Raw genomic sequence first — 23,894 nt, forward strand, 5'->3', positions numbered from 1 at the left:
CAACGGGCTTAAATTTGCATATTTCTTCTGATGGTGCCACAAGAAGGTGCAGCGGCACCATCCATGGTTCTGCTGCAGACATACAGTAGACTGCACAAGAAATGTTTTTCGAAAACAAACACTAAGATTCTTGAGCCATGAAAATATGACCCCTCTGAAAAGTTTAAGGTTTTTAAACACTCAAGAGTTGGGGCTCTTGTTCTTGGGCTCTAGAGTGCAGGGCTCCACCCTTAGCAGTGGGTCTTATGGCTGCATTTTGTGGTCTAAATAAAGCAAAACAACTCCGATAAAGGGTTATGGATTTAACCCCTTCGCTGCTAAGCCATTTTTGGCTATTTGGGGTAGTTCGCGCTTAGGCCCCTGTAACATTTTGACCACATAAGGTATCCACGCCAAATTTGTGTCATTTTCTTCCAACATCATGAGGATTCTAAAGGTACCCAGGGTTTGTGGATTCCCCTGGAGAGGAATCAGAAATTAGCCAAAATACAGCGAAATTCTTTTTTCTTTTTGAAAAATGGGAAAAAAGGGCTACAGATGAAAGCGTCTGTTTTTTCCCCTGCAAATGGTATCAAAAAGGGGGTTGTGGTGCTGAAATCGCCATCTTCCCAGCTTTCAGGGACAAGCAGACTTTAGTCAAAACACTAAAAATGTTTACACAGTTTTGGCATTTTTCTGGGACATAGCCTATTTTTGCTATTATTTGTGCTTTCAACCTTCTTCCAGTTAATGGTAGAAATGGGTTTGAAAGCAATAATGGATCCTGGAAAGCTATACATTGTTGAAAAGAAGACAATTTAATTTTGAATTCAGCAAGGGGTCATTTCTGTAGATCCTTCAAGGTTTCTTTATAGAAACTAACAGTTGAATATAGGAAAAATTGAAAATTAGTTGATACACAGCCATTTGTGCCAACGTTTTCAGCTGTAACTTCTTCAAATTATGAAAGCTGTTTGAAAGCAATATACCGTTACAGCCGCAGGACCTTTCTGGTTGTGGGGATATATAGGACTTGTAGGTTCACCAAGACCCCGATGAACCCCAAGCCAGTAACTGAGCAGCATCTTGCAATGGTTTTTTATTATGTACCGGGTATAGAGCAATTCATTTGGGAAAATATATACATGGAAAAATCGGTTTGAAAGACAGTTATGTACTTCTGAAATAGGAACAAAATATAGAGTTTAGAAACAGTAGATATTTGCACATTTCCGAATTTGTGAGTACACATATTAGCATGAGAATTATAGGTCATTTTTCAAAATGACTTCTTTTTTACACATTGTCTTTGATTTGGAAGGCAGAAATGCATCGAAATTCAACAGATAACAGTTGCTCTACAATTCTGTGTTACCCTAAGTCTCCCGATAAAAATGGTACCTCACTTGTGTGGGTAGGCCTAGTGCCCACGACAGGAAATGGCTCAAAACGCAACGTGGACACACTTTTTTCTACAGTCAAAACTGACCCTTTTTTTGTAAAGTGCCTAGCTGTAGATTTTAAACCCTAGCTCTGCCGGCACCTAGGGAAACCTAGCAAACCTATACATTTCTGAAAACTAGACACTAAGGGGAATCTAGGATGGCATCATTTTACTCGGGGAACAAGGGCAACGCTGGGTGGTAGGACATTTGTGCCGGCACGGTGATTCCACGCGAAGAGATGTGGAAAATATGTTTTTTTCAGCTAAATTTGAGGTTTGCAGGGGATTCTGGGTAGGGAAACGTTGGGGGATCCATGCAAGCCATACCTCATTGGACTCCCCAGGGTGTCTAGTTTTCAGAAACGTGTGGGTTTGGTAGGTTTCCCTAGAGGGGGGTGAGACCAGGGCCAAAACCCCAGGCCCCCCCAAAACCAAGTAGTTTTGAAGTCTCCACAGTACGATTTGGGCCATTTCCTGTTGCAGCCACTATGCCTACCCACACAAGTGAGGTACCATTTTCATCTGGAGACCTGGAGGAAAGCTGGGTGGTAGGAAATTTGTGGATCCACATAGATTCCAGAACTTTCCCACACAGAAATTAGAGAAAAACTTGATTTTCTCAGCTAAAGTTGATGTTTGCATGGAATTCTGGATAGGAAAACATTAGGGGACCCACGCAAGCCATACCTCGCTGGACTCCTCCGGGTGTCTAGTTTTCAGAAATGTGTGGGTTGGGTAGGTTTCCCTAGATTGCCGCCGAGCCCGGGGCCAAAAACTCATGGGATCCCCCCTTGCAAAACCAGGTTGGTTTGTGATAGGTCATTTTGATGTCTCCTCAATACGTTTTGGGCCCTTGCCTGTCGCGGGTACTTGACCCATCAACACAAGTGAGGTACCATTTTTCACGAAAGACTTTGGGGGACGCAGGGTGGGTGGAATTTTGTACGTCCACGCAGATTCCAGAACTTTACACCACAGAAATGAGGAAAATGTGGTTTTTTTACATATTTTTAGGTTTGCAAGGGATTCTGGGTAACAGATCCTGGTGGGAGCCAATCAAGTCAGCCATCCGGGATTCCCCTGGGTGTCTAGTTTTCAAAAATGTAGAGGCTTGCTAGGTTTCCCTAGGTGCTGGCAGAGTTAGGGTCCAAAATCTACAGCTAGGCACTTTGCAAAAAAAAGGGCCCGTTTTCACTGTGAAAATGTGGTGTGTCCACGTTGCGTTTTGGGCCGTTTCCTGTCGCGGCCACTAGTCAAGTGAGGTACCATTTTTCTCAGAAGACTTTGGGGAACGCGAGGTGGGTGGAATTTTGTGGATCCACACAGATTCCAGAACTTTCCACCACAGAAATGTGAGGAAAATGTTTTTTGGACACATTTTTAGGTTTGCAAGCGATTCTGGGTAACAGAACCTGGCGAGAGCCAGTCAAGTCAGCCCATCCTGGATTCCCCTGGGTGTCTAGTTTTAAAAAATGTATAGGTTTGCTAGGTGCCAGCAGAGCTAGGAACCAAATTCCACAGGTACGCACATTCCGAAAAAAAAGTCAGTGCTTAGTGGGCTTTCTGCCGCCCTGGGGAGGGGAGAAATCAGGGGCTATTGCCCCGATATGCCCCGAGGAGAGCAGAAAGACTGGCTATTCTTTTGGGGGGTCGGGGGCATTGGGATGCACATTCTGGTCAGCCCCAACCCCTGCGTATAAAAAAGCCAGCATAATCAATGGCACGGGGGGCAGATCAGGGGCTACTGTCCCCATCTGCCTCCTGGGAAGGGCAGAAAGACAGTGGCATCTTTTAAGGGGTGGGTGGGGGCATTGGCATGTCCATTCTTGGCAGCCCCCACCCCGAACTTTGTAAAACAAAAATCCCTGGTGGCTAGTGGGCTTTCTGCCCCCCTGGGGGTGCAGATAAGGGGCTATTGACCCATATGCCTCCCAGAAAGACTAGCATTTTTTTGGGGTGGGCTGCCCAGAATGGGCATGTCAATGCCCCTACCTATATAAAAAAATCCCTGGCGCTTAGTGGGCTTTCTGACCCCTCCCGGGGGGGGGGGGCAGATCGGGGGCTACTGCCTCCTGGGGAGGCAGAAAGTCTTTTTTTGTGGGGCTAGGGTGGGGGCATTTGCATGCCCATTCTGGGCAGCCCCCACCCCAGGTCTATAAACAAAATAATCCCTGGCATCTAGGATGCTTTCTGAACCCCCGGGGGCAGAAAGCCTGGAATTTTGTGGGGTGAGGGGTGGGGGCGTTGGCATGCCCATCTTGGGCAACCCCCACCCCCTAAATTTATCAGGGGAAAAAAAACCCTGGTGTCCAGTGGGCTTTCTGCCCCCTGGGGGGGGCAGATTGGGGGCTACTGTCCCCAATCTTCCCCCCAGGAGGGGCAAAAAGACTGTACCTTTGTGTCGGAGGTGGGGCAGAAAGACTGTACCTTTGCGGCGGAGGGGTGGAGGCATTGACATGCCCATTTTGGGCAGCTCCCACCCCTAATAAATATACTATGAACAATCCCTGGCATCTAGTGGGCTTTCTACCCCCCCTGGAGGGGCAGATTGGGGGCTACTGCCCCATCTACCCCCCCAGGGGGGGCAGAAAGACTAATCATGTCAAATTATTTATGGGGGGAGCAAAGGCCCTTGCCTAAGGGGCCGCTCTCCCCTCCATGGTGCCTAGTGGGTGGATCCCTGATTGGGGATCGCCCTCCAGGGGCGACCCCAAGCAAGGATCCACTAGGGAGATTCTCCCCTTTCCAATGATAGCTCTCCTGAGTTTCTACGTGCTCAGGGGGCTGAGATAGCCCCCTGAGCACGTGGAAACTGAAATGAGCCTCTTGGCTCATTTCAGTTTCGGTTTCACTGAAACGACATGAGCGCGATGTGCGCGCCGATCGTCATTTCAGGGAAACCTGGGGGGGGCCTCGGGAGTTGGGGAAGCTCTTCCCCAGCTCCCGAGGCTTTAGGGGAGAAAAGGGAATCCCTCTGGTGACCGCACCAGAGGGATTTCTGGAGCTGGGTGTCATGACGAGTTGGACTCGTCATGAGCACACGCCCACTGTGTGCCATGACGAGTCCAGCTCGTCATGAGCACGGAAAGGGTTAAAGTACTTTATTGACAATATTGGTGATGAATAATGCTATGGTTATCCATATAATGAATGTAGTTGAATACTGATAAGTTGCCTTTTGCCATTAATGGTCATATAATATTAAATTTTAATGGGTGACTGTTTTACTGTGGCGACACCCTGACAAACCAGTAGGCTGGACTTATTTAAAGTGACACTGCCTTATACTGTGCTGGAGCATCTGCTAAAGATGGGGGTATTGTGACAATGGTGTTTAGGACCCACAAGGGGTGGAATGTGATGTGAGGATGTCACCAAAGGTATTGCCATCTACCTGAAGTACATATTTTTAATTTAATGTGTAGCATTTCATACCGTGTGTGTAATAAAAGTACTTTTCCTGTTGAAAAGAAAAGGCACTGACTGGACAATATTTTAGCGAGTGTTATTGTCGCAAGTCAGTGAATTGGGATTGAGAGCACTCACCACCTCCTCTGAGTAGGTCTTGAACTGCTCTGCTTCACTATCCTGAGAAAGGCAAGTGCTACATTGGGGAACTTGGTCCCCAGTAATAAGCCAATTGTGGATCTATTACTTGTGAAGGACTTGCATCCTTTGCAACTAATAACTCAATTTCTTATAGGCGAGTCATTTGCAAATGTTTGCACCTAACAAGTACTCCTCATTTACTCCCATAGCTCCCAGAATCAGTCGTAAAGGTCCCAGTGGGATTGGAATCTTAGTTTAGCTTTCATAGCTAGTTTTCAACACTCCAGTACATATTGGCTGCATATGCTTATTTGAGATGATTACCTAAATATTTAACATGAAAACTCACTCCATTTCATATGCCATCAGAGCATTTCAAGCAATCTTCCGACCAGAATTGAAACGGAATTTACATTACTTGATGATAAGGGTCATGGTCCTTACTCTTGCCCACCAAAAATAATCATGGCAATGATATTTGGGGCTATGTGGACACCTCAGTATTACAATCTGCTGAGAATAATTTTGACAGACGTTTGTTGTCTCTCCCACAGAGCAGCCCTGCATATATACCTTGTGAGGAATATATCTGGGCTATATTTCTGAAGTGGTCGCCCTCTGCCACTTACTCACATGGCTCACTGCCTCGATTAACACTCAAACTGAGATGAAAAGAGCAATTCGGAGTGACTGTTTGAACCTTGATGGAGCGCATAAGATTCCATGGCTGAATTACGTCAAACATGTTTTTAAAAGTACTTGGGCAGCTGGAACGTTTTGATAATCGAAACTGTATTAGGAAACGAGACCAGAGATGGACTAAAAGTAACTTACTCTCACATAGAAGGGACAAGATAGGATCAATGAATTAAATAAACCCTCTGTGCATACTCGCGCTCAATTGAAATCTGCTATGTTCAAGGAACCCCATTTGGCCCAATTGCCAAGTACAAATCATTATTACCTTTTAACAAGGTTCAGATTAAATTTTGTACACAGTCTATTTGCTGTTGCAAGGTGTTGGCACCAGGTGAAAAAAAAGTTTGGCTCTTGTGGCTGGGACTAGTTTTCGATCCAGGCCACGTTGCACTTTATTTTGTTCTGTGAAGCTGTTTGAGATCTTCGCAAGCAGGAGTCACAGCAAAGTTTAGTCTTTGTCCTCATTCAGGTAGAAGCAGGCAACTGTAGGCCAACCCAGCAAAGCAACACACAGCAAAGATGCATTACTCCTCCTCACAGCTCTTCCCCTTGGCAGATGGTCCTCCAAGTCCAGAAGTAATCGAAGGTGCTGGGGTTTTAGGTCTAATACTTATACCTCTTTTTCCCTTTGAAGTATTTGTTTAGAAAGTCTCTAATTCTCAGTAAAACCACTTCTGTCCTCCGATGTCAAGTTTCACTACAGGAGGTGGAGACAGCATGGTGCCGAGCCGCCACAACCTATTCAGGTGTCAGTGACAACTCCTCCCACCACTCTAGCCCAGGAGGACCCATCAGCATATGCAGGGCACACCTTAGCTCTCTTCGTGTGAGTGTCTGGATTGGATGAACAAACAGCCCCGGTCAGTCTAAAACCAGACGGCAGAGGCACACAGGAGGGTTAAACAAGAAAATGTTAAACTTGCTATACGTGGCTTTTTCAAACATACAATTTAAAAACCACCTTCAGTAAAAGGTGTGTTATTAAATTCTGAATTCAGAGAGCCTAAGCTCCAACTCTCTAGCTGTTCCCAATGGAACGTTACACTTGTAAACATGTTACAAGGCAGCACCCATGTTAGCCTATGGAAGAGCTGTAACTTGTAAAAGTGTAAAACTAAATTGACAGTATTTCACTATCAGGACATGTAAAACACACTTGTACATATCCTACCTTGGGCCTACCTTACAGGTGCCTTACATGTAAGAAAAGGGAAGTTTAGGATTTGGCAAGTGGGAGCACTTGCCAGGTCGACATAGCAGTTTAAAACTGCACTCACAGAAACTGCAGAGGCAGGTCTAAGACACATTTGAAAGAGCAACTTGTGTGGGTGGCACAATCAGTGCTGCAGGCCCACTAGTAGCATTTGATTTACAGGCCCTGGGAACACACAATGCACTCTACTAGGGACTTACCAGTAAATCAAATATATAATCATAATTACAATTTACACAGGGAGCACTTGCTCTTTGGCACTAATTAACAGTGGCTAAGTGCCTAGAGCTCCTAAACCAGCAAAATGGAAGCACAACACAAAGGCAAAAACACAGGAGGCAGAGGCAAACAGCCAGGGGAAACCATGCCAAGGATGTTAGGTCTAATCGTAACCATCTCCCAAAACTAGCATCTTACAAGTAGCATGAGGGGAAAGGAAACATACATATAGTACAAACGTTACACCTCCAAAACAAAATGTCATGTAACAGGATTCTAAGGGATCATATCCAATCTAAAATAACAAGGAACATGGCAAGTTCAGAGAATCAATCATGCTTATTGATATCAGGGTGAAAAATGAACACAATACAAAATGTGTGAGCCACAGAAAAGGGTTCCTTGAACAAGCATTAGCAGACTGTGACATCCTCTTAATCGGTCTAGTGAGGAGGACGAGACGTTTATGCCAAACACATTACTTATGGAAGAGGTGGCTGGCGGTGAAAGCTCCGGTGCTTGCACCAGATGCTCCTGTAATTAAAACAAGCATTGGCAAACCAATAGGTTTTGCCTGTGCAAGATATATTTGTTTTGACAATTTTTTTTTGTAGGCCTTTCACAGCCCATACATGCCACAATTTTAGGACATAAGTGGGCGATTTTTGTAAAAATAAATCGGAAGAATGCTATTTCCCCTTTACTGACTTCTATTGAAGCAGAGGCAATTTCAGGCGAGAGAAGGTCAAAATAAAATCATTTTTTGCTTCAATTATAGGGTCTCCTGTCTGAATCGGGTCTTTTGCCAAGTATGCACAGCATTGCGAACTGCTGTGCAACATGGCTTCGAGTCAAGGGTAAAAAAAAAAGCGCTATGATGAGGCGATCACTGACAACACATAGTGCTTTAAGCCATATTGCACAGTGCGGGCTGCTGTGCAACATGACTTAAAATAAATCTATATGACACATTCAGCGCTGACAGCACCATATTGCTTATTTTTCTTCACTTTAAGCCATGTTGCACAGAGCAGATTGCTGTGCAACATGGCTTAAAGTAGAGGGAAAAAAACATCAGTTACTGTCTCGATCACATCTGTTTTGGCATGTACTATTGGGCAATTGTCCAGTATATTTGATTTATTGGCTAACTTCACTATGAGTGCCCGAGCCAGGGACTACTTTGGTGATATGAGTTTTTTAAAACTATAAAAAAATGCATTTTAGTTTGCCTTATGGTTAGTGTTGTAAGCAGAAGTAATGGTTTTCTTTACTTTCTCTTTGAAGGTTTTTCCTAAATTTGGCAAACCAGACCTACAGGTGTTTAAAGTGTTTTATTTCTTGATGCAGCTCATAGTTCTTGCTATCTCTTTCACTTCCGTACTACAGTCGGACTTGCTCAGCATTGCAATACTTTCTAATTTCAGCTAATATCACACACAGCATTCTGAGTGCATTACCATTACAAGAACCATTACCATTACAAGTACCTCTGCATCATATCCACCACACAGTATTTGAGGAAGATTGTTTTAGATAATTAACAGAGATGGTGCTTCATTGGATGACTACTGCCCAGGCCCTAACTCAAATAACGGAGGGCAGCCCTGAGGTAGTGTCTCATATTAAGACTGCATTTTAGGTACAGGCTCAAAGATTAGAATCTGGATGTAATTTTTCAGTCGGAGGAGTTCCATTTATCTTTCAGTGATTCTGAAATTCTGAAGAACATGGCCATGATAGTATTTCACAAGCACAATCTGTGCAGCTCATTCTGGAACTGGCAATGGTAGACTATAATGTCTTGACTGGACAGGTTGAGATGTCCGCCCACAAGACTACACACCTTGAAAAAAAGATGTGTAGAGTTATCTGTGAGGCAGCTGTGTTTATCTACATGATATATGAGAGGAGAGTCATCGTATGTGAACGGTGCTTGTGGGTCATCAAAGTGAGGCTTTACTGAGTGCAGTGGGTGTACCTGGGAGTCTCCCTCTACGCCCATCTTCAGGTGTTGGGTTTTTGTCTAGTGAAGAAGTGTGTGGGTTTAAGCATGCCGGTGTTTTGTGTGTCTGTGCATGGAGTGTGTCTATGCAGGGTGTGTGTGAGCCGAGAGTGTGTGCAGTGTGTGCATCTGTGAAGTAAGAGGTGTGTCTGTGCAGGAATTATTGTGGATGTGTCTCAGTGGCAGCTGGCAACTACGGCGAGTAGAGGTGTGGGCAAATGGGTGGTGGATGAGGGTGCAAAAAATAAATACATTGCATAAAACAAATAAAAAGTTACTTACCATGCTAGCTGTGAGTCACGTCCTCCTTGCTCTGGTCCTCTTCTCTCTCCTGACGTCACATCCAGGGCCCCCCAAAAAACTCCCTTAATAAATCCAGGCACTGCTCTTATGTTGTTAACCAGCATGAGCAAAACCAAAGGGGATGATGGACGGAGTGTTGAACATTGCAAACACTCACCCCCAGTCAACTGATCTGGGTTTAATCCATCATTCTTTAGATCACTCCGCCACCCCAGTTCAGACATGGTGAGTGAGCTAAAGAATGATGATAGATTAAACCCAGATCAGTTGACTGGGGGTGAGTGCTTGCAATGTTCAACACTCAGTCCATCATCCCCTTTGGTTTTGCTTTGTTCACCCTAAGTTGGCAGGGAATGCCCAGATGTGGGTCCATTGCTCACTTTGCCACTGGATTCAAGATAGCCTGGCTGATGAGGGTTATGAACCATGAACCAGAAACCGGTCCAAGGATGCTTGTTTCCGGTCCAGGGAAGACATGGCTTGGCACTTAGGGCTGGACTGTTCCCATGAGGCACAGGGTCAGACTGATTTGCATATGGCCATGTCTGAACTGGGGTGGTGGAGTGAGCTAAAGAATCATGATGGATTAAACCCAGATCAGTTGACTGGGGGTGAGTGCTTGCAATGTTCAACACTCCGTCCCTCATTCCCTTTGGTTTTGCTTTGTTCGCCATAAGTTGGCAGGGTATGCTTAGACGTGAGTCCCTTGCTCACTTTGCCACTGGATTCAAGCAAGCCTGGCTGAAGACGGCTGAAATGCCAGAAACCGGTCCTAGGAAGCTTGTTTCCGGTCCAGGGAAGACATGGCTTGGCAGTTCGGGCTGGACTGTTCCCATGAGGCACAGGGTCAGACTGATTTGCATATGGCCATGTCTGAACTGGGGTGGCAGAGTGGGCTAAAGAACGGTGATGGATTAAACCTAGATCAGTTGACTGGGGGTGAGTGCTTGCAATGTTCAACACTCCGTCCATCATCCCCTTTGGTTTTGCTTTGTTAACCAGCATAAGAGCAGCACCAGGATTGGAGGGAGCGTCCTCTCACTGCGTTCTAAAGAGCACTGGAGGTCTGGGCTTTCTCTAACCCAGCTGTATTACACAGCTGGGTTAGAGAGGTTGAAAGTGCACTTGTGGCTGGCTGTCGCAAGACGGCCGGCCAAAGAGACACGTGCACTTTAAACTAGTGCACAGGCAGCCCACCACTCCTCCCTGCTGCCCCACCCCAACACTCGATTCCTGATAGGTTGATGAAAAATAAAATGATAATTAACTTAATTACCATTTTATTTTCTCCCTCAGGGGCTTTTCTGGGGGCCTTTTAGTGGGCCGACGCTCCTCCGTTCTATTGGAGGCGGCGCCCCTGTCTGTGTGTGTGTGTGTGTGTCTGGTAAGATAAGGAAAGAACCAGATCGGAGGCAAGAAGAAAGCGAGAGATTTGAGACCTGAGCTAGGAAAACATAAGAATGAACACAATTTCTGCATACTGTTGGGATAGACTACTGGTGAAGGAGGAAACTAATGTCAGTGCAGGAAACAAAATCAGTGTAGACACAAAAGGCCCAATTGCAGGATAAAAAATAAAGTCTGTTTTATGAAGACCATCCATCAGGTAAGGGAAGTTGGTGAATGTAAATCAATTTGTTTCCAATCCCCCCAGTATAGCTCCTTCTTAAAAAAATACTCTAGTACTGTTGATCCAGATCTTGCCTGACATGGTGACAGGCACATGGTGATAAATAAAAAATCTGATGACTGCTCCTTTCAGGTAGGGTGTGACTTGGAATTAGGAAAAAAACGTATGGAATCATAGTTGGGTCCCATGCCAAATAAAATTCACATGTGCTTCATTTAACACACTGCCCAGAATGATCATCATGTAATACTAGTTTTATATTTCATCCTGTTTAAAGACAAATTGCCATTCCAAATAGTTCCATACCCCAAATACCTGATAACTGCTAACTGATCTTTATGCACACACGAGTACAACTGTATCACATTGGAGAGAACCACTCTCTGTATCATTTTGGACAATGTATAAATTGCAGCACATTTGAAGTTGGCTTGGAAGTGTGTTTTTGAACATGGGCAAACATGAAAATATAGCACTACATGATGACCATTTGAAACGGAGGCTGGCATAGGACTTTGAAATATCTGGGTAGCGCTCCGGTTGGGATATTTAAATACAGTCTGACAGGATGATATGCTGAGCCTCGAATAATGTGCAACATCTTGATATCAGCATGTAACCTCCAAGATTTGAGAAATACTGCAGACATTTGACGACAAACAGCACCTTTCCAAATGCACAATATTTCTGCTCCTTTCGGTCTTCATAGCAAAATGGACGGAAATGCAAAAGGGATGCAACTTGCTTTCTCCTACTTCAGGTGCTACTTCTACTGCAAGTCACAAAGTACAACTAATAGTACAGCTTCTGGATCTACTACTACTACAGCGAACATTAATGTTATTACTAGTTAAGAAAACACTACTACGGCTTCGAACACTAGCAATACAATTGAAAGTCCAGTACTGCTTGCAGGTAGTGCTTTAGCTACTAACGGTGTTACTTCTACATGAACAAATCTATTACCAATGCTACAGATAGTGCTATGTTAACGTATACTGCTACAAATAAAACTACTACCGTAGAAGCATGATTTCTCATACCCCCAATACTTCCTGTAGGACTACTGTTAACACTAAAAAAACAAGGAATCTCTATTTCAGTAGGAAAATATTAATTGATTTTGTAAGTAGTTCTACATTTTATGCTGTTTGTATAAACTTCTGTTGTATCAAATATGAAAAAAGGATTAGTTACTTACCTGTAATCCTAGTTCTCTTCCAGGGGTATCCTCATCAAAGTCATAAGCATTAGAATATTCCCGCCCATGCGCGGGATCCCGGAAACAGTATATTATATGTGCCCCACATATATATATCTCCATACCTATATGTATAAACAAGCAACTGCAGCCAATAAACACTAGAGCTGAAACATGCTGTAAGGAATTTGCACTATACATAAAAAATAGCATTATAAACATGAGAAACAACATTATAACTGGTTTAGAAACTGTTTTAATGCTCAGAAAACAGCAGAAATTCTTATAAATCACTGAAAGCATAGGATGCTCCCAGGCTGCATTGCAAATACCTAGTCTAAAAAGACTGAAAAGCTAACTAATAGCTGCATAGCAATAAACTGACACCGTGCCTTTAAGGCACACCTGACCCCCAACTTCCCATCATGCCTCAGGGGTGACAGTTAGGTCAGTTGTTCTTTGCGGAGACTGAAAAATCATGGCACAAAGAAATAATAACCTCTGAAAAAGATAGCACACCTTTGCCCGGGGAGGCGGGAGGGTTGCTTATGACTAGGATTACAGGTAAGTAACTAATCCTTCTCTTCCAGGGGATCCTCATCAATAGTCATAAGCATTAGAATAGAATAGCGAGCCTCACCTCATCCCCCTGCGGGCAAAGGAAAGAAACAGAGAATGAACAGTATGCTTAGATAGACCAAGCTACCCAAAAAGGTTCCTCAAGGAGGCTTGGCCTACTTGAGCATCCGCTCTGGAATCGGATTCTAGGCAGTAGTGCCTGGTAAAGGTATGAACCGATTTCCAGGTGGCCGCCTTGCAAATCTCTGCCATTGAAACGTTATGCAAGAAAGCTACTGTGGCCGCTTTCCCCCTAGTAGAATGAGCCTTAGGGGCCAAAGGTAAGGGCCTTTTCGCCAGCTGGTAAGCTAAGGTAATGCAGGAAACAATCCATCTGGAAATGGATCTCTTAGCTGCTGGGAAGCCTGTTCTCATGGCGCCATAGTTGACAAATAGTTGATCCGTCTTCCTAATGCCTTTGGTACTTTCTAGGTAGAATTTAAGTACCCTCTTGAGGTCTAAGGAATGAAGCGACCGCTCAGCCGGGGTCGCTGGGTTCGGGAAGAAGGATGGAAGAGAAATGGACTGATTAATATGAAAATCAGACACTACCTTAGGGAGAAAAGATGGATTAAGACCACTGTGTGCTGGTGAAAAACTGTGTAAGGTTCTTTGGTACACAGCGCTTGGATCTCGCTTACTCTGCGTGCCGATGTAATGGCTACCAGAAAAGCGGCCTTCCAAGACAGATGCTGCAAGGAAGCTCTGTGGATTGGCTCAAAAGGTGGACCCATCAATTTGGACAATACTAAGTTCAACTCCCACGGAGGAGAAGGGTTTCGAACAGGGGGGTAAACTTTCTTCAACCCCTGTAAGAAGTCCTTGACCACCTGCATCTGGAAAAAAGAGGGTTGATTGGGAGACCTCCTGTACGCTGTAATGGCAGACAAATGGACCCTGATTGATGCATACTTTAAGCCTGATCTTGCTAAGTGCAGAAGGTAAGGGAGAATGACATCCTCCTGCCCCTTTGTAGGATCAAGGGGATTCTCTCTACACCAAATGAAAAACCTCTTCCACTTAAACGCATAAGACGCTCTTGTGGAGGGTCGCTTCGCTTCTTTCAGAATATGCATGCAATCAGGAGGCAGACCTAAATGTCCGTATTGCAGGACCTCAGGAATCATGCTGTTAAGTTCAGTGAGGGAAGGTTGGGATGAAGAATCCTCCCGTCCATCTTGGACAGCAGGTCCAGCCTGCAAGGCAGTCGCCTGTGAGGTCGCACCGACAGATGGAGAAGGTCCGGGTACCACCACTGGCGTGGCCAGTGCGGAGCTATGAGGATCATCTTCATGTTGGATCTGAGCAGCTTGGATACCACCTTTGGAATCGGAGGCAGGGGCGGAAAGGCGTAGGCAAATGTCCCTGACCAGTCCATCAAAAGAGCATTCCCCCTGGTCCCTGGACGGTGGAATCTGGACGCGAAGGCGTGGCATTTTGAATTTGTCGTCGTCTGCAAACAGATCGATTTCTGGACGACCCCAACAATGGAACAGGCCTGCCACCACCTCGTTGTGTAGCACCCAGTCTGGCTGATCTTCGAAGTGCCTGCTGAGTGCGTCTGCTTTGAGATTTAACTCCCCCGGAAGGTGCACTGCCACTACCGAGAGGTTCCGGGCGAGCAGCCAGTGCCAGATCGCCTGTGACTCCAGGGAAAGAGGATGTGACCGAGTCCCGCCCTGTTTGTTCAAGTAGAATATGGTCGTGGTGTTGTCGGTCTGCACCAGGACTGAATCGGCCTTGATTGCAGGGAGGAACGCCTTTAGAGCAAGGTGGACTGCCCGGAGTTCCAGCATATTTATGTGGCAGCCCTGCTCTCTTGTAGACCACCGACCCTGTATCAGGAGGCACCCCATGTGTGCCCCCCCAACCTTGCAGAGACGCATCTGTCACCACCGATTGCACCGGAAGTGGCTGGTGAAAAGGGACTCCCACCATCAGATTGTCCTGACGAGTCCACCATGCAAGGGAGAATTTTGCCGCCTGGGAGAGAGATATTTGATCTCCCCAGCGTCCTGTGGACTGATCCCATTGGTCCTCTAGAGCTTGCTGCAAAGGTCGCATTCTCAGTCTGGCGTTGGGAATGAGAAAAATGCAGGACGCCATGGATCCCAGCAGTGATGCTACCTGCTGGGCTGATGGCCTCTGCATCTGCTGCATAAGCCTGCATTTCCGCTTCATTGAAGACAGTCTCTCCTCCGAAGGATACGCTTTTCCCACGCCTGTGTCCAGAACGGAGCCAAGGTAGTGGATGGTCTGAGTGGGCTGCTGCACGGACTTTGCCATGTTGACGTGAAGGCCGAGATCGTGCAACTGTCGCAGACAGGTCTGGAAGTCTTTCCTCACCTGTTGCTGGGATGGAGCCTTCAGCAACCAGTCGTCTAAGTAAGGGTAGACGAATAGACCCTGCCTGTGTAGGCAAGCCGCCACCACTGCCATACATTTGGTGAAGACTCGCGGAGCCGACTTGAGCCCGAATGGAAGGACCTTGTACTGATCATGCTTGCTTCCGACCACAAACCGCAGGTATTTGCGGTGATGTCTTGCAATTGAAATGTGGAAGTACGCATCTTGGAGGTCCACCGAACACATCCAATCCCCTACTTGCAGATGTGGACATATTTGATGAAGCGCCAACATACGAAACTTCTCCTTGACGATGACTTTGTTTAGGAGACGAAGGTCCAGAATCGGCCGAAACTTGTGCTCTTGATCTTTTTTGGGCACAAGGAAGTACCGGGAGTACACTCCTCTTCCGATTTGCGAAGGAGGAGCTTTTTCTATGGCCTGTTTTTGAAGAAGGGCCCTCACCTCCTTTTGGAGCAGCTTTAAGTGGTGAGGACGGGACTTTTTTGGCGGTATGTCTTTTGGACGCGCTCGAAAACGTAGCGCATATCCATTTCGCAGTATATTCAGCACCCAGCGATCTTTTGTGATGCTGTCCCACTCTGCCAGATGTTGTGAAGCACTTGCCCTCCCCCCCCCCCCCCCCCCCCCCCAATGGAGTGGGCAACGGTCGTAGAGGAAGCCACAGCTCATGACTTTCCTCCTCTTGTGGTAGTGGAGGACTGTTGCTGGTGTCCACCTCTCCCCCTGGTGGACTTTCCGCCTCTAAACTGCGATTTTCCTTGGGTCTTATTCTGAGACCACTGAGGGGTTTGAACCCTCTGTTGAGGCCCCTTGCGTTGGGTGGGTCTATAACGGCGCTTGAATACTTTTTTCTTCTCCAACCCAACAGCTTTGAGGGTGTCCAGCTCAGTTTTCATGCGCCCCATCTCCTCATCCGTGTGAGTGCCGAAGAGGGAGGAGCCAGAGAACGGGAGGTTTAAAATCCTTTGCTGCGCATCCGGCTTGAGCCCTGTCAGCCTCAACCAGGATGACCTTCTGGCGCATACGCCGTTTGCGTAAGAATGGGCTGATAGCAGCGCACCATCCGCCGCAGTGCTAATTGACTGATTAGCCACCAGGGACCCTTCAGTGACTATTTCTTCGAAGTCCTTTTGGTCCTCCTTTGGGAGCTTGGACTTGAACCGCTCCATAGAGTCCCAGAGAGCCCTATCGTATCTGCCCAACAGCGCCGCCGCGGTGGAGACCTTCAGGGAAGCCGCTGCGGACGAGCAGGCCCTGCGCCCCCAGGAGTCCTGGGTTCCGCTCTCCTTATCCGGCGGGACGGAAGAGAACGCCGATACAGCATGACCCTTTCTTGCTGCCGCCACTATTACTGAGTCCGCAGGAGGGTCCATTTTGACAAAGACAGGATCAGAGGTAGCCGGCTTATATTTTTTGAGGCTACGAGCCGGAACCGCTTTTACGGTCGCTGGGGTTAGGAAGGTGTCCATGACGGGTTCCATGATCCCTGGGACCAAAGGTAGCAGTGGACGAGACGCAGACGTCTGGTGAAGTGTTTCGAAAATCACCGACGTGGTGGCTTGCGGGACTGACATCTCAATCCCCAGCTTCTGCGCACCCCTCTGCAGCACCTCATGGTAGGTGTTGATGTCGTCTATGGGCGAGACCCTGGACACTGGGCTGCCCGATAGCGTGGGTGAGTAGTCCCTTATTGAAGACCTGGTGGACGAAGAAGATTACGTTGATGGTGACCTCCTATCCCGGCGACGATCACGAGCCCGTGATCCGGCTGAACGCCCCTCCCGCCTGGGGGAGCGCGATCTACGTCGCCGCCTCTCAGGTGACTTCTCACATGCTGGCCTGGGAGGACTTTATCTGTCCACTTCCTCCACCAACCTTTGCAGCGGAGAGTCATGCACTTGGCTGACATATTCCCGCATTCTCCTTGTAGCCCCAGAGTCCTGCCAATGATGTGCTGGCAGCAGCCATCTGGGCGACAGTCGTACCGCAGAAATGGTCCCTTGAGTCTGAGGGGAAGACCTGCGGAGTTGGCTGGCAAACTATCTTGGAATTGCTGGTCTTGGAGATGCCCCTGAGCGTGAGGAGGAATGGCGCAAAGCCGACTCAGTCACCAGGATCACCGACCTGTCCGAGGCCTGTCTCGACGTCGAGCGTGGTCTTGACGTCGATCTGTGGCTTTGCCTTCTTTCTCACCGGGACTCTCCTCTTCTCGACGTCGAACGACGCCTCGATGTGGACCGGCGTCCATGTTCAGCAGGCGAAGAATGCCGCCTCGACGTCGAACGGCGGTGTGAAGCCGACGACGGAGGCCCTCTCTCTCTCTCTCGACGCCGAACGCCGTCTCCATGCCGGCGGAGATGCTGCCACTCTCGACGTCGACGTAGATGGTACCCTCGATGCCGATCGCCGCCTGGATGACGACGGCAGAGGACTCTTCCCTCTTGACGTCGATCGCCGTCGAAGGTCTCTTCATGGAAACATGACCTACCGGAAGATCTTTTCTCAGCGCCGGTCCCGACGCTGAAGTGGAAGGACGAGAGGACTTGCTTCTAGAAGTAGCTCTAGGCCTCTTGGAGCCCTTCCTCACCGGAGATCGTCCTCTGGATGGTTGTGCCAGGCCATAAATGCGAATTCGCTCCCTGTCCTTCAAAGTTCTCTTGGACAGGCTCTGGCAGTGAGGACATGTCTTAGAATCATGATCCTCCGGTAGACACAGGATACAGACCCTATGAGAGTCAGTCCTGGCCTTCTTCTTGCCACAAGAAGGGCAAGGATCGAAAAGAGATGGCATTTTAAGGTTGAAAAAATGCCCAAAACTGCCTAAAAAAAGACAGCCCCTTACTTCTGTAGATGTAAAACGTCAAAGTAAGGGAAAAAACAGTTGTAAAACAGACAGTATTTTCTGACAAACTCAGAAAAAAGTGGAGCTCTGTTGCCAGGATCCTTCCAGAAGGAGCCAGAAAGAACAACTGACCTAACTGTCACCCCTGAGGCATGATGGGAAGTTGGGGGTGAGATGTGCCTTAAAGGCACGGTGTCAGTTTATTGCAATGCAGCTATTAGTTAGCTTTTCAGTCTTTTTAGACTGGGTATTTGCAATGCAGCCGGGGAGCTTCCTATGCTTTCAGTGATTTATAAGAATTTCTGCTGTTTTCTGAGCATTAAAACAGTTTCTAAACCAGTTATAATGTTGTTTCTCATGTTTATAATGCAATTTTTTATGTATAGTGCAAATTCCTTACAGCATGTTTCAGCTCTAGTGTTTATTGGCTGCAGTTGCTTGTTTATACATATAGGTATATATGTATGGAGATATATATATGTGGGGCACATATAATAAACTGTTTCCGGGATCCCGCACATGGGCGGGAATATTCTAATGCTTATGACTATTGATGAGGATCCCTGGAACAGAAGTTAGTGTTCCTGTGTGCAGTTTCTCATTAAACCATTACCATGAATCTGTTTTAAGAACAAGTTACTCACTTTCGGTAACAATGCATCTGTAAGAGACATATCTGTTATAGATTCCCTACCTTAGAATTACCCCAAGGCGTCAGAATGGATCGGGAGATTTTTTCCATCAGCAGTACCCCTGCGCGTCGGTAGGTGGCGTCGGTCGACTCCGCGTCTGTTGTCGGCGTCGTGGTCGCCGGGATGACGTCACGGTGCCTACTTAAGACGCCGTCCCTGCATGCTGACATCAGTTCTGACACAACTTTCCACACCAGAGCCATGAAAGACACTGACCACTGGTACGCCATACTATGGCCCTGCAAGAGAGTCCCTATCCCTAGAAGTCAGTTCACAGAGCGGGCAGGATGGGTGGGACAGTAAGGAATCTATAACTAATATAGGTCTCTTACAGATACATCGTTACTGAAGGTAAGTAACTTGTTCATCTGAAAGACTATTAGTTATAGATTCCTTATCTTAGAATAGACACCCCAGCAATACCAACCCCGGAAGAGGGACTGCGAACCAAGTTCACACCAGAAAGTCCTGGAGAACAGGACTGGACTATCCAGGCAGTAATGTCTGGTAAATGTGAGCATTGAAGCCCACGTAGCCACCTGGCAGATGTCACTGAATGGGACTCCACGTGACAAAGCAGTAGTTGCTGCTGTAGCTAAAGCGTAACAAATCTTTATACAAAGGACAGCCCATCGAGAGAGGATACCCTTTTGAACCTCCTGACCTTTCTTGGCACCCACATAGCCAATGAAGAGTTGATCGCCCACCCAGAAATATTTTGTGCGGTCAAGGTAGAAAGTCAGCGCACGTTTCTGGTCCAGACGGTGGAGTCTCTCCAACTCCTTGGAAGGGTGTGGAGGCGGGGAAAAGGTGGGCAGAGTAATAGTCTGTCGGATGTGAAAAGGAGTAACAACTTTAGGCAGGCACGAGGGCCCCATTCAAAGCACCACTTTGTCCGGATGGACCAAGAACAAAGGGGGCTTAGAAGAAAGAGCATGAAACTCACTCACTCTGTGAGGAGAGGTAATGGCAACAAAAACAGGCAGTCTTAAGAGTGAGAAGCCTAAGAAGACAGTAGGCTCGAAGGGAACAAGCATAAGATTAAGTCAAAACAAGATTTATGTTTCACTGAGGCATTATTAAAGGACAAGGAGGAAAGGGATGAATAATGCCTTTAAATAACCTACTTACAATAGGGGACTTGAACAAAGAGAACTGATTTGGTAGCTGAAGAAAAGCAGAAATGGCTGCCAGGTAGAAGAGTGCCCAGAGCAGAGCCCTTCTGGGCCAAAGATAGAATGAAGAGGAGAACCTCAGAAAGAGGGGCAGAAAGGGGATCCACAGGCTTTGCTGTGCAACATGCCACAAACTCGTTCCATCAACAGGCATATACCGTCTTAGTGGAGGGACGCCTGCCTGCCTAGATGACATTACAGACTTCGGGAGGAAGGTCAAAAGCTGTCAACTGTCGCCGCTCAATCTCCACACAAGGAGGTGGAGGCTGGACAGGTTTGGGTGGAGGACCGTCCCCTGCTGCTGCGACAGAAGATCCTCCCGAAGGGGCAGTCTGATCGGAGGATCGATGGCCATGCTCAGGAGTTCAGGGTACCAAACTCTTCGTGCCCAGCCCGAAGCCACAAAAATGAACTGGGTCCGGTCGCGCTTGATCTTCAGCACTCGGGGCAGAAGTAGTACAGGCAGAAACCTGTACAGGAGGCCCAGCTCCACTCGCAACGAAAAGCATTGCCGAGCGAGTGCCACCTTGGAAACTCCAACGCGCAGGAAACTGCTGACATTGCGCGTTTTCTTCAGTGGCAAACAGATCTAACAATGCTCTCCCGCTGCTGAAAGAGACCTTGCACCACCTCTGAGTGAAGACGCCATATGTGATCCACCAGGCACCAGCGGCTGAGTTTGTCCACCCTGGCATTCAGAGAACCTGCCAGGTGTTGAACCACCAGGGTAATGCCCTGATGTTCCAGCCATGTCCAAAGACGAAGAGCCTCTTGACAAAGGACCCACGACCCCACCCCACCCTGTTTGTTGCGGTATCACATGGCGGTGGTGTTGTCCGTGAACAGCTGCACTGCCTTCTACTTGAGAGAGGGAAGGAATGCCTTCAGTGCCAAGCAAATCGCCCAGAGCTCCAACAGGTTGATATGGAGCTCAGACTTCGCCGGAGACCAGACTCCCCTGATCACCATCTCTCCCAGGTGGCCACCCCATCCCAGGAGTGATGCATCAGTCACCACCGTGAGGTCTGGTTGGGGAAAGGAGAGGGATCTGCTTCTGACCCAATCCTGGTTCGTTAACCACCACTGCAGTTGTCGCGCAGTTCCCTCCGAGATCTGGACGTAGTCGGAAAGATTCCCCTGATGTTGCGCCCACTGGAACTTCAGAGCCCGCATATGCCATCTGGCATGATCCACCAGCAGGATGCAGGAGGCCATGAGGCCCAGCAGCCTCAGGGTCACTCTCACCGGAATCCGGGATAGAGGCTGAAACATTCGTATCATCGTACGAATATCCCAGACTCGCTGCTCGGGAGGATAGGGCCGAAACTGCACTGTGTCCAGAACAGCTCCGATGAAAGGGAGCGACTGAGAGGGAGTCATGTGTGACTTGTGCATGTTGATAGTGAACCCCATCGACTGCAGGAGGTCTGCAGCAGTCTGGAGGTGGGAGACAACAGTCAGCCGTCGATATATGGAAAGACTGGAACCCCTGATCTGCCCAGAAGAGTGCGACCACCGCCATCACTTTTGTGAACACCCGTGGGGCACTGGTAAGGCCCAAGGGGAGCACGGTGAACGGGATGGCCCAGAGCTGGGCAGTGGCGGCAGGCAATCGTCCATTCCACAGGAGCCCCTGTGCTGGGCTTGGACTAAGAGCCCGGAAGAACGTCCGTATGGGCTTCATTGAAGGGCAAGAGGGGTTCAGAGGAAGTTGCCGCCGCCTGAAGCACCTCTGTCAGGAGTATAGTCCTGACTGCCACTTTAGGGAGCTCCTGGCCCAAAGCCTCGTCTGTCCTACGCACCACCACTGCATAGGATGCTCTCTACTCCGTAGCCATGGTAGGGGGGGGGAAAGCATGCCAAGATCTGGGGCGGTATCTAGACCACTAGCGTCACCCAATTCCTCTCTCCAGTTCGGTTCTTCCAGCTAGTCAGTTAAAGGGTCTAGCGACCGTTCCCAGTCCTCATCACCACTCTCAGGGCGATAGGGAACACCTTGGATGAACAAAGGAACAAAAGTACCCTCCGGTGTGTGATTCGACGTCGCCGACGTCAAACCAGCTCCGAGTCAATCTTGGGGATAAGGACGGTGTCAGTCAGGGGCACAGCCGGCGTCGTCACCGAGATCGGCACCTGGGAAGATTGAGTAAGGTCGACCGGCGTTGATCCGGTTTCAGGCCTGGATCCATGGGGACCCTCCGGAGCCACCAGCATAGAAGCCCAGAGCCCCCAATCAGCTCCACGGGGCCCGAAGGCGCACCAGCTGAGTCGGGCTGCCCAAACACATGGTGGAGGGCTTTGTACAACATACAAAGCTTGGCAGGGGAAACCCCGGAAATGGAGGGTGGGGGGGGGGGGGGGGGGGGGAGCGCGGGTCGTCCATGAGTCAGGCCCCCTGGAGCTAAGCCTTAGAGAGACGACGCTTTGGGTCCCACGTCACTTCAGCCGACCGACGGGGGAAGGCAAAGGGCGACAGTGCTTCTTCGCCTTCTTCTTGTGTTTAGACGTACGCGAGGAGTGCGAAGACTTAGACGAGGTGCGATAGCTCAGCAACAAGTCTCGAGACCTTCCCCTCGAGCGAGACAGGGAGTGACATGGAGCCGACTGCCGGGCCTCCAAAAGCTTTTGGGACCACTCACGCAAAGACTTCGGATTCATGGCCCGACAGTCGGCGAACGACTTCAGGTCATGGTCGCGCTCCAGGCACCAGAGGCACACGAGGTGCGGATCCGTCACGAACATCAGCTTGTGACAGGAGTCACAAGGCTTGAATTCGGTTTGATGATGGGACATCCCTCGCCCACCAGGAGTCAAAGACTCGAAAAAAGAAGTCGCAAAAAGTAAAAAAAAGTTTAGTCAAAAATGACTAAGGGGCACGTTCTCTCCAGGTCTGCGCTAGGCTGGTGCAGAAAAATAACGGACGTCAGCGAGCAGGGGCGGCGTCTAAGTAGGCACTGCGACGCCATCCCGGCATCCACGACACCGACGACGGTGGCGGAGTCGACCGACGCCACCTACCGACACCCAGGGGTACTGCTTAAGAAAAATTCTCCGGATCCTGTCTGACGCCTGGGGGTAATTCTAAGGTAAGGAATCTATAACTAATAGTCTATTTCAGATACTAGTTATAACCATTTCTGTCTTTGTATGTTGTTTAAATGAATCAATGTGAGGGTAAGTTCATAAATGTAATTCCACATAGAAGGACTAGTCAGTCAATGGGTGAATCTCAATGAGGAGACTTAATGGCCCGACCATGATGGAGTGGCAAGAAATGTGGATGCACAGTTTAAACCCTCTGCATAGCCGAACAACTCACAATTGGGAATAACCAAGTTGAAACAGCATTATTACCCATTTCTGAGGTACACAGTTGACACAATCTGTTTGCTCCCTCGAGTTAATCAGTGGAGCAAAAACCTGCAATATTTCTACATGTGATCACATTTGTCAGTACAAACGAAAGTTTTGGCCCCAAAACGGATTTTAAACCACATCAAGTTCACGACTCATAAGTACAGTCTATGAAGAGACACAATCAATGAGAAAAACTCAATGAGTAAACATTCATTTAGTTTGTAGCCTTTGAAAAGACACAAAACCAGGTAGAAGGGCCGTGTGATTGATGCATTAAAGCAATCTTAACTCTTTTAAAGTATTTAATGACTCCAAATGGATCATTAATCAACTACCATTCTGTAAACAAAACAATTATTGAATACATTCCTATGGATCTTACAGCAACAATAAACATTAAAGTGGTCACGTGCACTGTACCTATTTCTTTGGCGACTGCAAAGGCTTCCTCGGGTGAAGTGGCGACAAGTCCTTTTGGGACATTGATCCCTGCTTCCTGGAGCAGCCCCATGCTGAGATATTCATGAAGGGACAGGTTCCTTTGCTGCTGTACCTGGATGCCATTACTGTTAAACAGCCCAGAAGCTCCAGCGAGTAC

At 47.9% G+C, this 23,894-nt stretch overlaps 1 protein-coding gene across 1 annotated transcript in view; it reads right to left on the reverse strand.

The window, feature by feature from the left end:
* SUCLA2 (succinate-CoA ligase ADP-forming subunit beta) overlaps positions 1–23,894 on the reverse strand; it is a 318,851-nt gene that overhangs the window by 250,223 nt on the left and 44,734 nt on the right. The window contains exon 2 of the mRNA XM_085621852.1: positions 23,717–23,894. Within this exon, the coding sequence (XP_085477978.1) occupies positions 23,717–23,894 (178 nt within the window). The remainder of the gene's footprint in view (positions 1–23,716) is intronic.

Source organism: Triturus cristatus, chromosome 8 (assembly GCF_964204655.1).
Source record: "Triturus cristatus chromosome 8, aTriCri1.1, whole genome shotgun sequence".
Lineage (NCBI taxonomy): Eukaryota > Metazoa > Chordata > Amphibia > Caudata > Salamandridae > Triturus > Triturus cristatus.